At 38.8% G+C, this 17,940-nt stretch overlaps 1 protein-coding gene across 5 annotated transcripts in view; it reads left to right on the top strand.

Annotated features, from left to right (window-relative positions):
- Positions 1 to 17,940, top strand: part of WDR64 (WD repeat domain 64) — a 152,057-nt gene that overhangs the window by 91,873 nt on the left and 42,244 nt on the right. For all 5 annotated transcript variants that reach the window (XM_045049232.1, XM_045049233.1, XM_003999137.5 and 2 more), the window contains 3 exons: positions 11,835 to 11,961; positions 14,941 to 15,089; positions 17,372 to 17,495. In XM_045049232.1, the coding sequence (XP_044905167.1) occupies positions 11,835 to 11,961; positions 14,941 to 15,089; positions 17,372 to 17,495 (400 nt within the window). The remainder of the gene's footprint in view (positions 1 to 11,834; positions 11,962 to 14,940; positions 15,090 to 17,371; positions 17,496 to 17,940) is intronic.

The raw sequence follows: 17,940 nt of genomic DNA, 5'->3' as shown, positions 1-17,940 counted from the left end.
TCCTCCCATACTCAGCTGTTCTACTGAGCCTTTAGATGTCAGTGCAATATCACATCCTCCATGAAGCTTTCACCAAGAGAAAGCTGGAGTTCATCTCTCTTTGGTGAATAAGAAATGTGGGTCCTTGAAACAGACCCAGGGATAGGAGGAAAAGCTGACCTTTAAAAATATGTTACCCTTAACTCATAAAAATCAGAACTCTTTTCTGGTTTTTACTCCTTATGCCTTTTTTCTTGTATGAGATTATTCTATATGATGTAAATTCCAGTTGGGTTTTTTCCCCCTACTTTTTGGATAACTGGAAGCATCCATGATTAAGAGCCAGATTTTACTACTCTCAGCATTTTGTCACCTTCTGTCCTTCCTTTGCTGCTTGGGACATTCCATTTTGGGTAAACTGTGATTTGCAACATCCTCAGGAGGAAGAGATACTTGCCTCTAATCTGTCCTCAAAGCAGACTGTTGGAAATTTTTCTGGGGAAGTTCAATATATGTTAGGAATCCTTAGCTAGTAAAACCTTAGTGACCAACTGGAAAGAAAAAATACAAACTAAGAGAAAGGGACACATGCTTTGGGATTCAGACTCAACTTGAAGAGTCTGAAGCAGTCTGAAGAGTCTGAAAGCTTTTTGCTTACGTACACGTCTTGCCTTCCTTCTGTCTCCAATCCCAGAATAGTTCATCGAACATCTTCAAAAGACTCTGTTGATAGTTCTGACTGATGGGAGACAATGTGCCCCACAAAACAGTGGAGAACCAGCCCCTACATGAAGCTTCCTTCCGTTTGTGGCTGTCACTCTCTATTGGTATAACCTGGGACACTTTGTTGTCATTACACATTTGCTTAAGATGGGCTATGAGCTTCTGAGTTTTGCCCTTTGGGACTATTCCCTCTTCACCCCACCCCCTTGCCCACCAGACCACTTGCACAAATACACACACACATTTGCATGTGCACACACACATATTCACTACAGTCTACCTAAGGTAGCTCTCTGGGTATACAGTTGCCATTAACTTTCATTCCTTAGTAAATATAATTCTTGCAAAAGCCTGACATTGTTCTTTGGCTGGTAAACCGAATGTATCTCAAAGCTATCCTTCTGGAAATCTTGACTTCCTACTGTGTCTATATGAATCAACCAATAATATGCTATCCCCTGCTAAGTGTCTAATACTGTATCAGGCCCTGTGATTAAACATCTTTTGATATAACCTCTGCCCAAAGGGAGTTAAAAATCTAGTTGAGTAAATAAGGCAAAACTTCCAAAAATCTTTGATGGCAAAACCTAGGAATGACAAAAACATCAAGTTCAGTTCTCTTACAGAACTGGAGTAAATTATGAAAGCTGGTTTTGCAACTTGAAATCAGGAAGTCATCAAATTGTAATCTCAAAAAGCAAGGTTGACTTTGGCAATCTAACAAAACTTAAAACACTCATACCCTTTGACACAAAAATTCCATTTCTGGAATTTATCAAACAGGTATGTTTAGACTACTATAAAAAATTACATGTGCAAGGAGGTTCACTATCACTTTACTAAAAGAAAATAAAGGAAATAAGCATACTTCTATCAGCTGGGAACTAATTAAAATAAGTTATGGAGCATTCACACAACAGAATACTATACAGCCATTAAAAAGAACGAAGTACATTTCAGTAAATATGCCCTCATATTGATGTAAGCTCTTTCTATATATGACCTCATTTAACGTTTGTGACAACTCTGTGAGACAGGTTCTGATATAATCTCCCTTACAAATGTAAAAACTAAGGCTCAGAGATGTTAAGAGATTTGGCCAATGTCACACAGCTAGTAAATGGTGAAAGAGGATTCCACTGAGTTTTCTGCCTTCAGAGGCGATATCTCCCAACAGTGATTAACCTAAGAAGTTGAACTGGAGATCCCAGAAGGAGTGGGTAGGTGGGAAAGGGTACTCTGGGTTTTGTACTGTTTGAAATTTTCTACCAGGCACATATAATAACGTGGTAATTAAAAAGTTAATTTTTAAAGGCATGCTGGGTGTCCTCATTTCATTTCCGTTTTGCCAGTTATCACACAGGAAAAATGTGAGAACAAGATCACAGAATCAACAGTTTTAGTTCCACGTAGGAATTTTTTTTTTCTTCTTGTTATTTGGGAGAGCTTAAAAAATACATTTTTGCATTGAATTTGCTACACAATCAACATTGAATGCCTACCATTTCTACTGCACTCTTATACATACCCCTGCTTTCAAATATAGTATTTGTCTATAATACTGTGTTAGCCCTCAAGAGAGTCATAATATCAGAGATCTTTAGGCTCTTCCTATGTAAAATAATGTAACCCTAATTTGATTCATTTGGGGTCTAAAACCTAATTAACCTCTTGTAGACATTAGGTAAAATTAGGAAGGCTGGCAAAATCCCAGCTTCCCTTGACAAATCAAAAATGCTGAATTCCCCATGTCCCTCCCTCTATTAAATGACACTGCAATTCTAAAGACTTCTACTAATACAAGTGTTAGCATCCCACAATTGTTCAAACGTCTATTCAAATATAGCCCTCACAATGCATGATAATGTCGTGTGTCATATCTACTCTCCTGCCTCGATGAGGGTCTGTCCAAGAACAGGAGGAATAGTGCTTCTACTGATCTTTTGTTTCTGGAGCAGCTAGCTCAGAGTTCCAGAGTTATTTGCTGTATAAGGAATCATGCATATCATGTTAGTTTTGCACCTTTTTACAATCCTTTTTCTGTGTATCCAAAACCAATGTCTACACATATGATATTCTGTTCTAATCACTCTGTAATAAACACCCATCAAGAAAAAAAAAAAGAGCAGTTTATTAATGTGTTTCGATAATAGTGATTGGCATCGAGTTTGCAAGAAAAGACCGAAAACCTGGTTGAATCAAAACAATCCTCACTCCTGGCTCAGACACATGTAGAGTTTCCAAAAATTTTTACTTTATCATTATTTATTAATTTTCCTCACAAAGCTTCAGGGGAGGCCTTCCTATTATCCTTCTCTTTCATATTTGGGGATGAGTAACTTTATCCTCAAAGACTTGCAGCCTTGCAATTCAATTTTTCCTGGTGTTAAAAATAAATCCTGTCACTGAACCCCTGCATTCCCAATTTGTTTGAAAATCATTTTATTATTTTTTAAACTGTCTTTTTAAAAAAAAAAGTTTATTTATTTTTAAGAGAGAGAGTGTGCGCAAGCATGGTTGGGGGAGGGACAGAGAGAGAGAGGGAGACAAAAAATCCAAAGCTGGTTTCATGCTGTCAGCACGGAGCCTGATGTGAGGCTTGAACTCATGAACATTGGGATCATGACCTGAGCTGAAACCAAGAATCAGACACTTAACCAACTGAGCCACCCAGGTGCCCCTGAAAATCATTATTTTTAGTGCTACTAGAAGGTGAATATTTTTTTGTAATCTCTGTGTTAGACAGATATGCAATAATATTTAATTTATAATTTATAAATACTGCATTCTGCATCCAAGGGCTTCTCTAGTGGAAGCCACCTATCCTCTCAGATTATTTTCTTTCTACAGCAGCTCAGTCTCTTTCTGAAATGCTACCCTTCCTAATCCCCTTCAGGCCCAACCTGGCTCCACTTCTGTCTCTCAGGCTTTGAGGCACTAACACCGGCCACAGGAACACTGTCCACCCTAAGGGAAATGAATAGAGAAGAGAACTAGAATCGACAGATTCTAGAGCCTAATTGATAACACTACCCTCCTTTCCTCCAAAGTAGCTAATACATTAAGACCACCTAAAAACAGAGCCAATGAATTATGTTTTCTGACGTTACCCCGCTTATTAATTGATTTATCCGATTACAGCGTACTGACTGCCTACACAGTGATGCAACATTATAAATTCCTTCAAGGTCTGGACCAAGACAGAGAATAAGCAAGTGAGCAGACCAAAACCCAGCTAAGTAACCAACCTAACTACAGAGAACACAGTAGACACTGAGAAAACAATCAAATAGCACATGGTTTCTCCCTTAAGCAAGTCACAGTTTAGTAGAGAAGGCAACTGAGTAAATCATCATATGATACATGACATCATATGACAATTTCTAATTGCTATTACTGTATACAGATATTATGGGCATCTAGAGCTAGGAGGGTGACCAAAGAAGTTGACCTTTTGCTTTTTGGTTTTTGTTTTTGTTTTTGTTTTTTTTTTTTTCATTTTGAACAAGTGCTATGTTTTTATGCCAGTAGTACACATATAAGTGTCCCTAAACTGTAGATAGTTTTATTTTGTATGTTTCAATGTTCTTTATAAATATAGTGAATAAATCCTACAGAAATTTCCTTTTTTCCACTCACCACTATATGCTGAGATTTATCCGTGTTATAACATATGGCTTTAGTTCATTTATTTTAACGGCTATGCAGTATTCTATCGTATGTGTATCACATATTTATCCAACTTGACCAATGACCATTGGACTTGTTTCTACCCTCTGTGGCTTTGGGATTGTTGCCTTGGTTGAACAGAGATATTTTATTCTAATTCAGTTAAATGTATCAATCTTTTATGGCTCATGCTTTCTTTGCTTATTGAAGAAATATTTTTCAACTCTTAAGTGCATAAGGATATCCTCTTCTAAGTTTTTCTAAAAATTATAGTTCCTTTTACATATTTAGGGCTCTGTGTATGTGTGCACACACTGGCACGTGTGTCTGTATGCTCACTCCTCTGTATCTATAGCCTTTCCCCACCTGTCCCCTTGGGATCCAGTCTAGAAATAGGTCTAGTTCCTGAGCCAGAAGTAGTCTTGGTTTAGTTCCAGGTCAGAAATCAGTGTCCCCCTCTGTCCCCGGTCTCCCAGTTTTCTCAACACTATACCTCCAGATGAAAGTAGAGCACAAAAAAGAGGTTAGTGTGGAGGTTCCTTAAAAAATTAAAAATAGACCTACCCTATGACCCAGCAATAGCACTGCTAGGAATTTACCCAAGGGATACAGGAGTGCTGATGCATAGGGCACTTGTACCCCAATGTTTATAGCAGCACTCTCAACAATAGCCAAATTATGGAAAGAGCCTAAATGTCCATCACCTGATGAATGGATAAAGAAATCGTGGTTTATATACACAATGGAGTACTGCGTGGCAATGAGAAAGAATGAAATATGGCCCTTTGTAGCAACGTGGATGGAACTGGAGAGTGTGATGCTAAGTGAAATAAGCCATACAGAGAAAGACAGATACCATATGTGTTCACTCTTATGTGGATCCTGAGAAACTTAACAGGAACCCATGGGGAAGGGGAAGGAAAAAAAAAAAAAGGAGGTTAGAGTGGGAGAGAGCCAAAGCATAAGAGACTCTTAAAAAGTTAGAACAAACTGAGGGTTGATGGGGGGTGGGTGGGCGGGGAGGGTGGGTGATGGGTATTGAGGAGGGCACCTTTTGGGATGAGCACTGGGTGTTGTATGGAAACCAATTTGACAATAAACTTCATATATTGAAAAAAAAAGAAAGAAAGTAAAGCACAGCTTATTGCTTCTCAGTTTCACTGATATATTCTGCCTTGGAGCACTGAGGTGCTTCTGGTCCTGCCCCCCTCTTGTTTGGATCCATAGTGATATGTCTCTTGCTTTGAAGCCTTGTTATTTCTTTTACTTTCTCTCTCTCTCTTCTTTAATATTTTTTCTACTATTTCTCTGTGTTTGGAGAAGAAATGGCTCATCAGGGCATAAACTTACTGAACTGTGACTCCTTAATTCTCTTTATGACAGATTTGAGGAAAGAGTAGCAGTTAACTACACAATAGAGGGTGTTGAAAGGAAATTGTAGATGATAAGAAAAGTATGTGGTGTGCAGAGACCAGAAAAAGAAGGAGGGTTTTGGAAATTGGGAGCAGTCTAGTGTGAGGGTAACAGAGGCAACATGAGGCAGTGGGCAGCAGAGAGCCCTGAGACTGCAGCATGATCAGCAGTCACCACTTCCCTGAAACCACACAAAAAATCTGAAGAACAGAACACTAAAGAAGAGAGAAACACAAAAAAAAGAAAACAGAATGAGTCTATAGAAAACATTACAGATTTGAAAGCATGTTCACATCAATTCAGTGAGGTGCGGAGTGCTATATGTTATATGTCTGTTGTAGAATCAAGAAAACAGAGGCTCAAGGGATTTAAGTGATGGGCTATAACTGAAACGCAGGTCCTCTTTTGCCTCATTCCCTTGTTCTTTTTAGCAACCACAATGCCGAACAGATACACATATAGTAAAAAGCCTGCCTCCCAGGAATGCATCTTGGTGAAAGCACTACAATCAGAAACAACTTGAATAGGGATAAATTTCTTTGGCACTCCTCAGTTTCACTTTTAGGTTTTTCTCCTACTTGTCTCTTATTCTGGGCTCTGAACCTAAATTCATAAATAGTCCGTTATACTCATTTACCCTATGATACAAAAGACTGGTAAGGTTCAATGTTCTAGCTACCCTCTCCCAAATTTGTGTTTTTACTAGAACAAAGGAAGTACCTTCCAACTGTACAAATTCTGAGTAACACTGGCCTACAAAGGGTATGCATTTGAGGCAAAACTCCTTACCAGTGTTCCCTAAATCACATGACTTAGACAACTTTATGCTCCTACATATAAGAATCAAATTGCCTTTGCAACAGTGAAGTTTTGAGCTCCTTTAACTCACTTACAAGTGTCTCAAATAAGAAGACAGTATATCCCTCTTAACGAAACTACTTACTTCATAGGTAGTTCTTATAATAATTATTCATTTGCTCAACAAATATTCCAAATGATTAGGTTAATAGTAACTATTATAAAGTGAAAATGTTATTTAAGGATGCATGCTAGAAGGTGTAACTTTGACCAAATCAAACTTATTTCTGAAATTCAATCACACTGTAACTTGCTTACAAAGACAGAATAATTAATAAGGCTAAGACAGACCAGTTATCTCAAATGACAAAGGGTAAACTTGACCTACTTTTGCTGAATTTGTACTTTATTGTCCTTTCTATTCTTTTATATCAATTCGAGCTCTGTTTGAGTAATTATGTAATTCTCTTTCCTTTCTCAAAGGAGAGCTTGAATAACCTATTCCCCACACTCCCACTATATCTATACCATCCCTAAACTGCTTTCTATAATACTTACATCCGTGGGCAGCAGGAGGCGGATGTTCTTAGAGACCTCATTTAGTAAGATGTTGAATCTTCTTTTTTTAAATTTTTTTTTAATGTTTATTTTTTTTGAGACAGAGAGAGACAGAGCATGAACGGGGGAGGGCCAGAGAGAGAGGGAGACACAGAATCTGAAGCAGGCTCCAGGCTCCGAGCTGTCAGCACAGAGCCCGACGTGGGGCTCAAACCCATGGACCGTGAGAGCATGACCTGAGCTGAAGTCGGACACTTAACCGACCGAGCCACCCAGGCGGCCCAAGATGGTTTATCTTCTTAAGTCATGAAAGAGCAATGTGAAACCCTCCATCTAAAACATAAGTCTTCGACAGGGTATCAGAATGGATAAAAAAACAAGACCCATCTATTTGCTGTCTACATGAGACTCATTTTAGACCTGAGGACACCTTCAGATTGAAAGTGAGGGGATGGAGAACTATTTATCATGCTACTGGAAGTCAAAAGAAAGCTGGAGTAGCCATACTTATATCAGACAAACCAGACTTTAAATTAAAGGCTGTAACAAGAGATGAAGAAGGGAATTATATAATAATTACGGGGTCTACCCATCAGGAAGAACTAACAATATAAATGTCTATGCGCCAAATACGGGAGCCCCCAAATATATAAAACAATTACTCACAAACATAAGCAACCTTATTGATAAGAATGTGGTAATTTCAGGGGACTTTAATACCCCACTTACAACAATGGATAGATCATCTAGACACAGGATCAATAAAAAAACAAGGGCCCTGAATGAGACATTGGATCAGATGGACTTGACAGATATATTTAGAACTCTGCATCCCAAAGCAACAGAATATACTTTCTTCTCGAGTGCACATGGAACATTCTCCAAGATAGATCATATACTGAGTCACAAAACAGCCCTTCATAAGTATACAAGAATTGAGATGATACCATGCATACTTTCGGACCACAATGCTATGAAGCTTGAAATCAACCACAGGAAAAGCCTGGAAAACCTCCAAAAGCATGGAGGTTAAAGAACACCCTACTAAAGAATGAATGGGTCAACCAGGCATTTAGAGAAGAAATTTAAAAATATATGGAAACAAATGATAATGAAAATACAACAACCCAAACGCTTTGGGATGCAGCGAAGGCAGTCCTGAGAGGAAAATACATTGCAATCCAGGCCTATCTCAAGAAACAAGAAAAATCCCAAATACAAAATCTAACAGCACACCTAAAGGAAATAGAAGCAGAACAGCAAAGACACCCCAAACCCAGCAGAAGAAGATAAATAATAAATATCAGAGCAGAAATAAACAATACAGAATCTAAAAAAAACTGTACAGCAGATGAATGAAACCAAGAGTTGGTTTTTTGAAAAAATAAACAAAATTGATAAGCCTTTTGAGAAGCCAGGCTTCTCAAAAAGAATAGTGAGAGGACCCAAATAGATAAAATCATGAATGAAAATGGAATTATTACAACTAATCCCTCAGGAATACAAGCAATTATCAGGGAATACTATCAAAAATTATATGCCAACAAACTGGACAACCTGGAAGAAATGGACAAATTCCTAAGCACCCACACACTTCCAAAACTCAAACAGGAAGAAATAGAAAACTTGAACAGACCCAAAAACAGCGAAGAAATTGAACCAGTTATCAAAAATCTCCCAACAAATAAGAGTCCAGGACCAGATGGCTTCCCTGGGGAATTCTACCAGACATACAAAGCAAAGATAATACCTTTCATTCTCAAGCTGTTCCAAAAAAAAGAAAGGGAAGGAAAACTTCCAGACTCATTCTATGAAGCCAGCATTACTTTGATTCCTAAACCAGACAGAGACCCAGCAAAAAAAGAGAACTACAGGCCAATATCCCTAATGAATATGGATGCAAAAATTCTCAATAAGATACTAGCAAATCGAATTCAACAGCACATAAAAAGAATCATTCACCATGATCAAGTGGGATTCATTCCTGGGATGCAGGGCTGGTTCAACATTTGAAAATCAATCAACGTGATACATCACATTAATAAAAGAAAAGAAAAAAACATTTGACAAAATTCATCATTCTTTCTTAATAAAAACCCCCAAGAAAGTCGGGATAGAAGGAACATAGTTAAACATCATAAAAGTCACTTATGAAAAGCCCACAGCTAATATCATCCTCAATGGAAAAACTGAGAGCTTTCCCACTGAGATCAGGAACACGACAGGGATGTCCACTCGCACTGCTGTTGTTTAACACAGTGTTGGAAGTGGTAGCACCAGCAATCAGACAACAAAGGAAATCAAAGCCATCAAAATTGGCAAAGATGAAGTCAAGCTTTCACTTTTTGCAGATGACATGATATTATACATGGAAAACCTGATAGACTCCACCAAAAGTCTGCTAGAACTGATACATGAATTCAGCAAACTTGCAGGATACAAAATCAATGTACAGAAATCAGTTGCATTCTTATAAACCAATAATGAAGCAACAGAAAGACAAATAAAGAAACTGATCCCATTCACAATTGCACCAAGAAGCATAAAATACCTAGGAATAAACCTAAGCAAAGATGTAAAAGATCTGTATGCTGAAAACTATAGAAAGCTTAGGAAGGAAATTGAAGAAGATATAAAGAAATGGAAAAACATCCCATGCTCATGGGCTGGAAGAATAAATATTGTCAAAATGTCAATACTACCCAAAACTATCTACACATTCAATGCAATCCCAATCAAAATTGCACTAGCATTCTTCTCAAAGCTAGAAGAAGCAATCCTAAAATTTGTATGGAACCACAAAAACCCTGAATAGCCAAAGTAATATTGAAGGAGAAGACCAAAGGAGGAGGCATCACAATCCCAGACTTTAGCCCCTACGAGAAAGCTGTAATCATCAAGACAGCATGGTATTGGCACAAAAACAGACACATAGACCAATGGAATAGAATAGAAACCCCAGAACTAGGAATCACAAACATATGGCCAACTCATCTTTGACAAAGCAGGAAAGAACATCCAATGGAAAAAAGACAGTCTCTTTAACAAATGGTGCTGGAAGAACTGGACAGCAACATGCAGAAGAATGAACCTGGACCACTTTCTTACACCATCCACAAAAATAAACTCAAAATGGATAAAGGACCTGAATGTGAGACAGGAAACCATCAAAACCCTAGAGGAGAAGTCAGGAAAAAACCTCTCTGACCTCAGCTGCAGCAACTTCTTACTTGACACATCTCCAAAGGCAAGGGAATTAAAAGCAAAAATGAACAATTGGGACCTCATCAAGATAAAAGGCTTCTGCACAGCAAAGGAAACAACCAACAAAACTAAAAGGCAACCAATAGAATGGGAAAAGATATTTGCAAATGACATATCGGACAAAGGGCTAGTATCCAAAATCTATAAAGAACTCACCAAACTCCACACCTGAAAAACAAATAATCCAGTGAAGAAATAGGCAGAAAACATGAATAGACACTTCTCCAAAGAAGACATCCATATGGCCAAAAGGCACATGAAAGGATGCTCAACATCACTCCTCATCAGGGAAATACAAATCAAAGCCTCAGGCTGGTCAGAGTGGCTAAAATGACAAATCGGGAGCCTATAGATGTTTGAGAGGATGTGGAGAAATGGAAACCCTCTTGCACTGTTGGTGGGAATGCAAACTGGTACAGCCACTCTGGAAAACAGTCAGAAGTTCCTCAAAAAATTAAAAATAGACCTACCCTATGACCCAGCATTAGCACTGCTAGGAATTTACCCAAGGGATACAGGAGTGCTGATGCATAGGGGCACTTTTACCCCAATGTTTATGGCAGCACTCTCAACAATAGCCAAATTATGGAAAGTTCCTAAATGTCCACCAACTGATGAATGGATAAAGAAATTGTGGTTTATATACACAATGGAATACTACGTGGCAATGAGAAAGAATGAAATATGACCTTTGGTAGCAACATGGATGCAACTGGAGAGAGTTATGCTAAGTGAAATAAGTCATACAGAGAAAGACAGATACCATATGTTTTCACTCTTATGTGGATCCTGAGAAACTTAACAGAAGACCATGGGGGAGGGGAAGGATAAAAAAAAGTTAGAGAGGCAGGGAGTCAAAGCATAAGAGACTCAAAAACTGAGAATAAACTGAGGGAGAGTGGGAGGGAGGGGAGAGTGGGTGATGGGCATTGAGGAGGATACCTGTTGGGAGGAGCACTGGGTGTTGTATGGAAACCAATTTGACAATAAATTTCATATTATAAATAAATAAATAAATAAATAAATAAATAAATAAATAAATACAAATCCCATTGTAAAAAAAATAAAATAAAATATAAATCTTCTATTTATTCTCCAATCCATAATGTAGAGAGATGGCTTCATTTGAACTGTAAGTCATGATCAGCCCTCCAGATTCTTAAAGAAGAATACTGTTTCTCTGTAATGATAGAAAAATCTAGTTCCTCTAGGCAAACGTTTAATCACCGCTGCTATTTACTTGATATTAACCGACAATAATTGAACCAAGAACCAAATTGGAGATTAGCAAATGTGTGCTCATCCCATTAATCACACTTGCTGCAAGATTTTAAGAGCATACTGCAGGCTTTGAAAATGCTTCACCTAAATAGCTTTGAGTGGGGAACATAGGGTGTAAAAGTGGTGAACTGTGCTCTTTCTTTCCCCAGGTTTTCAGGGTGTGGGATATACAGACTCTTTCACTGTTACAAATCTTCCATGACAGCCAGGGAGGACCAGGAGATATGCAGATTTATTCTATGGTATATGACTCCAATAATGGCATGCTTATTACAGGTAAGTGTACCCAATTAATGGCAGACAAAACTCTTATCTTGACTTTTAACCTTTTTTAACTATCACTTGAAGAAAACTAACCAGAAGAAAAGCAAAAGTAGAAGGGGAATATGTAAACTGTGATTCATCACAGATTTTATTTTATTTTTTTTTAGCAAGAGAGAGAGAGTGTGAGTGGGAGAGAGGGGCAGAGGGAGAGAGAGAGAGACAGAAAGAGAGAGAGAGAGAGAGAGAGAGAGAGAGAGAGAGAGAGAGAGAGAATTGTAAGCAGGCTCCATGCTCGGTGCAGAGCCCAACTTGGGCCTTGATCCCACAACTGTGAGATCATGACCTGAGCTGAAATCAGGAGTCGGACACTCAACCGACTGAGCCATCCAGGTGTCCCCATCACAGTAGATATTTAGTTCAGTTCCACCCTCTCCTGTCTTTCCATTACTGGGTAGATAAAATGTGTGACTGAACTTCCTCAAAAAGACCAGGTCAGTGCTCTAAGTTCTTGAGTCTAGGATGATGGCTTGGGTTGAGCAAGAAGTAGGATGTGATGTGTTGCTGCATAGAAGGCAAGCCAGCTCTGTTATGACGCTCAGAAGCTGGAATATAATCCATTTTAGAGTGGCTGCATCAGAACGCTGAATCAATGCCCCCTTTGTTCAGTGAGGCAATTTAGCCCCATGCATTCTGGTGCTGAGACAGTCAGTTAGAAGGTGCTGACCCTCCCACCTGTCTTTGCTTCTAGACAATGAAGTGGAGAGAGAGGATAGAGTTCCAAATGACAGATCCCCAGGACTGATGCTAACAGATTGTTTCCTTTTCTTGTTGTCTCTTAAAAACCAACCAAACAAAAAATGCTTCCTAAAGTCACAAAAGATTCTGCTAAGGCATTTAGGTTAAATGTGATTCACAATCATGCCTTCTGGCTTTAGAAGAAAAAATACACAATATTAACAGTACTTCTTCCTTCTGGAACACCAACTCAGAATGCATTTCCTAAGCATTTTCCCACTGACCACCTGTTCTGAGTTCCTGTGAGATTAATTAGAGCAGGGAAATGGTGCTATCTCTGTCGGTGGAGAATATAATTATTTTTTAACTCTGGGGGTCTTTTTCCAAACCAGCATTTCATACTTGACAATTTTCCACCTTGTAAAACAGAACTTAATTCTAGGTATAAGCACCCCTCCTCTTTGTTACCTCCTCTGAAAATAACATGCTAATGACTGTAAGCATATTCTCCTGGTATCCCCACTTGCATATTTGATTAGTGGGCTCAGCATTTACAACCCACTTATCATCAGAGTAACTAAGGACTCAAGTATCAAGACAAAAGAAGGAAGAGGAGGAAGGAGAAGAGAAAATCAAGATTACTTCCCAGTTTTATGTAATCTTGACAGTACTTTACCTACAAAAATATAGAGCTCTGTGTATTGCTTACATCAACTGCAACCATCAACTTGACATCAGAATTACATGAAGCTTATCTCTCAGATTCTATTTCATGCTTTGATTCAAATGAAACCGCCATAGTAATCTTCTAAACCCCAATGACAGCAGCACCACATTCTGGAAATGTCTTGTAGAATATACTGTTGTTATTGTCGTTTTTATTATTCCTCTGTTAATACAACTACCTTTTGTAAAGTTCTTTTACAAAGTGCTTTCATGTACTTTCATTTGACCCACACAACCGCCCCATGAGTTGGGAATTACTGCTTATCCTATTTTATAAATGACAAACTAAATATTAAAACAGTTCCATTGACTAGTTTTAAAACACAAGGTTAAAAGGTAGAGCTGGGATTCATTCCCAGAGCTTCTGGTTCCTGAAACCACATTCTTTCTCTGTAACTGCATTGTTTGCATAGCCAAAATGCAGAGCATTACCATTGGTTCATAAGCATATCTAGCTTTGTTGATGTGAGTTCTGAAAAAAGTTAGTCACAATATAATGTTAAATGATCTACCAAAAAGCTCTGAGTGTTGGTTATTTGGTTACTATTTGCCTCTCACATGTCCATACTGGGACATTCAAACTGAGAAATATTACCAGAAAAGCCTTTTAAGTCCTTCTTTACACGTGAACAGATTTTATCTTAAAATTTAAGCACCTTAGGAAAGTGCTTAGTAACTCCTGCTGAACCTTTTCCTACAGGTGCAGGTGGGATTGGAAAGTCATGAGAAACTCAATACAAAGGGTTTATCTTTGGTAATTTAATCTCCACATCAATAAAACAGAGAAGTTTCATTTTGTTTGATCTTTGAAATGCTTTGAGATTCTTATATTTCTAGACATTACACTGAAACAGAATACATACTTGATTTTGAGAGTTAAATCATATTTGCCATTTATATATTCCTGTAAAGCCAAATTACCCCCTTAGGAAAATGTAAATAAGGAATATCTGCTCTCCATCTACTTCCCCATGGTGATTTAGAAATTAATCTTATTTAATATTGATGTTGCAAGCACTGGCTTGCAACCATTCTTTCATTACATTTAATAGGAATGTGTTTACAGAGTGCTTTATCATTTGTTGGTTGGAAAAGGCTCTCTAACAATAAATTCCAATCACTAAATGGAAGTTTACCTTCAGCAGAAAGCTGACCTTTCAGCAGAAAGCTACTATATACCAGATGGAGAGGCATGTGGTAGGCTCTCTAAAAGAAGGAAAACAGTAGACTGTAAAAAAATAGAAAAATGGGGGTCACTGAAAATAGGATATCAGCGAATCCAAATCGCCTGTACTTGAAAATTAATGAAGCCGTCAAAATGAATGTTTTTCTCTTACTGAATAACATAGGCTTTATTTGTCAAAATGTTTTAGGGAAAAAGAATGTGTTTTCACTTCATTAGATATCCTAGGAACTGATATTACTAATCCCACTGATTGGTTCTTTCCAAACACAAATGATTGAGTAAAATCCTTTGTGATTCAAAACTTCTAATATTGGGTATTTGTGAGATACTTATTTCTGTTCTAGGATCTGGTGTCATGGACATGTATCCTCTGACGAGGATGGTACAAGATACAAAACAGATTCCTCACACTCATGAACGAGAGATCAATGTCATGCTTTACAACAGATATTTTCACCAAGTCCTTACTATCTGTTCTGAATCCATAATTAAGGTGAGTACATAGTGGCTCTTCAGAAAGAAAAAGTCAGAGCTAATAGAATTTTCTCTTTTTACAGGTAAGTCTTTGGGAAATTAAGTAACTGTAATGGTGCATTTGATGAGACTCAACAGTAGAGCTATTTTTAAGCGTTCATGCACATGTGAAAAACAAGTATTTTAAGCCAGCTCAGACAGCTTGCTATTTTTCTTTCAAGAGAGAGTGCACATGAGCAGGGGAGGGGCAGAGGGAGAGAGAGAGAATCTTAAGCAGGTTCCGTGCTCAGCACAAAGCTCCACTTGGGGCTCAATCCCATGGCTATGAGATCACAACCTGAGCTGAAATCAAGAGTCTGATTCTCAACCGACTGAGCCATCCAGGCACCCCTACACTGCTTAGTAGGCCACACACTCAATTAAATATATAAAGCTCGTTTTTACTATCAGAATAGAAATTTTAAAGGAAATATATCAAGGAAAGAGAACTAGGATAGATAGATGATAGATGATAGATAGATGATTTTTAAATCTGAGCTATGGGAAGAAGATATGTTAAGAAGGAAGGGAAAGAAATTTATAATGTTTACTGTAACCCCTATAGGTGCAGGATGTATGCCAAGTGCCTCAAACCCATGATCTTATTTAATCTCCACATACTGGTTTTCTGTGGACACATAAAAGTTTACGTTTTAAAGATGAGGAAACTAGGACTCATAGCAATCAAGAAACTTGCCCCAGATCATATAAGTAGTAAGCATCATAGCTAGGATATGAATCCAGGTTTGCCTGATGTAGATACCTATGTCTGTTTCTCTGCATTCCTCTGCCCTGTCATTACTGTGTTCCCCAGGCGCCAGGGCATGTAGCTATCCTGAGTACACCTGTAATTACAACCACTGAAGCCATCCAGCAGTGATGGCTGGCAGTGTTTTCTTCAGAGTGTTGTCCTTTCGTTTCATGCATGATCTCCAAAAGGAGAGAGCTCGAGCAGTAGAGAGCATCCTGTGGGGACCCTTTAAATCCCCTCTCAATCTTTGACCTTTTGTGCTCATCTGCTGGAAATTTTCTCGGGCCAAAATCTCCTGAGTTCACTTACTTATCACCTATTTCTGATAATCTGCCTACAAAATAAGTAAAGGAAAACTAAAACTATGGAGAAAATGTCTTCCCTGTGAGAGAAGCAGTGGAGGAAGGAATGCATCTAGGTGAGTTTTCATTATGATTGATGGGTTGAAGAGTGATCCTACTTCAGGCCAGGAAACGGATGATGTCTGAAACCTGTTCATGCAGCATCACTCATTTCTCCCTTGAGGACCCTGTCTGAACTCGGGAGCACTCAGACGTTGACCACGTGGGCTCTAGGGCCAAACTGGCCTCATTCAGATCAGTCGGTGGCCCTCGGTTGGCTACCTGGCCTCCAGGTGATTCCATTCAGCTCCATTTGGTCCCTCTCTCCCTCTTCCAGCTGCAACACCTCTCAGCTCCCCGGAGGGACAATGCACCTTCCCATCTCTGGCCCTTTGCTTACGCAGTCCCTGTCCCTAGATACCTTGAGAGCCACCATTCTGTGCTTGCCAGTTTTGTTTTATTACTCACTGACAGCCTAGTTCACATGTGAGCCTGACAGATCCATGAAAAAGAAGAGATTTAGACTGGAAGGCTGGAGGTGTAGAGCCTCTCCCGTGTTTCCAAAGAGAAATAATGATGTGTCTTGACATGTTTCTGGATTTTTCAGTCACACCCAGCCTGATTACACAGACAGCTTTCTCTGAAGTCTTTCTCTCTGTCTCTAAAAGTGATGCCTGTGTCCCTAATCAGAACACTTCTTGGAAAGGTCAGTGAGCTCCTGACCTTCCTCTGGGTTCTCTTAGATTCCCTGTGTCAACCACAGATTCTGTCCTGTGACCGTGGCCAATTTGGATAAATGTCAACAGGGAATAAATCCCGTTTCATTGTTTTGTCTGTTATAATTGTTACATTTCTATCTTGCTGCGAATCTTGCTTCGTGCTTACAGTGGCAAAATTGACTACTTCCTCCACAGCCAGGGTGCCTGGGATAGTCGCTGCCTGTCTCGGCCACCTACAGCAGACACAGTCCAGGGTAGCACAGTAACTACTAGACAGCAATGCATCTTTTAGAACTTTGTTTGCTCAAACCAACATTCATGGCAGAATGTTGGGAAAGATTTTAGAAGTGCATAGTACCAATTCTGGGGCTTTTTGAATATTGTAAAATTTGCTAATAACTGAAGGGTATATGGATTATTTTATTTTTGTTGTTGTTGTTCTTTCCTACAGGTATGGGAAATCGAGACTGGCCTCCAAATATACCAGATTTTAGACCCTCATGGCTTCAGTGTTGAACTGACTTCTGCAGCTATTAATGAAAGTGGATTTCTTTTTGCCACAGGAGCATATAATGGTCAGACTCATATCCAGAATATGGCCTCCCTGCCTTAGTGCCCTGAGAATTTGTGCTAGGAACTCATTAGTTGTGTGGGTTAGAGACAGCATGAATCAGGCTGGAATATGTCAGCATGCCAGAGAGTGCTCTGCCTTAGTGACTCTTCTCTAATGAGCACCAGAGCCCTGATATCAATACCTGAGATTACATTTATATTATTGCTTTAACATTTGCAAAAGTCTTTCATGCATATCTCATTCTATCTTTGGTGGGATTTACTTGCATTGACTTGCATTGCATTACTTGCATTGACTCCTTTTGCTCTTTTCGTTTTGGGTACCTTCAGCTGAGAGATGGACATTACATTTAGTGCTTGCTGATAATATTTTTACTGACAGTAGACTTGAGGACCAGACAAAAATCCAGCCAACATTGTTATACAACACCTAGAATTCTCTGTTGG

This window comes from Felis catus, chromosome F1 (assembly GCF_018350175.1).
Source record: "Felis catus isolate Fca126 chromosome F1, F.catus_Fca126_mat1.0, whole genome shotgun sequence".
Taxonomy (NCBI): domain Eukaryota; kingdom Metazoa; phylum Chordata; class Mammalia; order Carnivora; family Felidae; genus Felis; species Felis catus.
The sequence above is the reverse complement of the archived record's forward strand: the minus strand, read 5'-3'. Positions and strand labels throughout refer to the sequence as shown.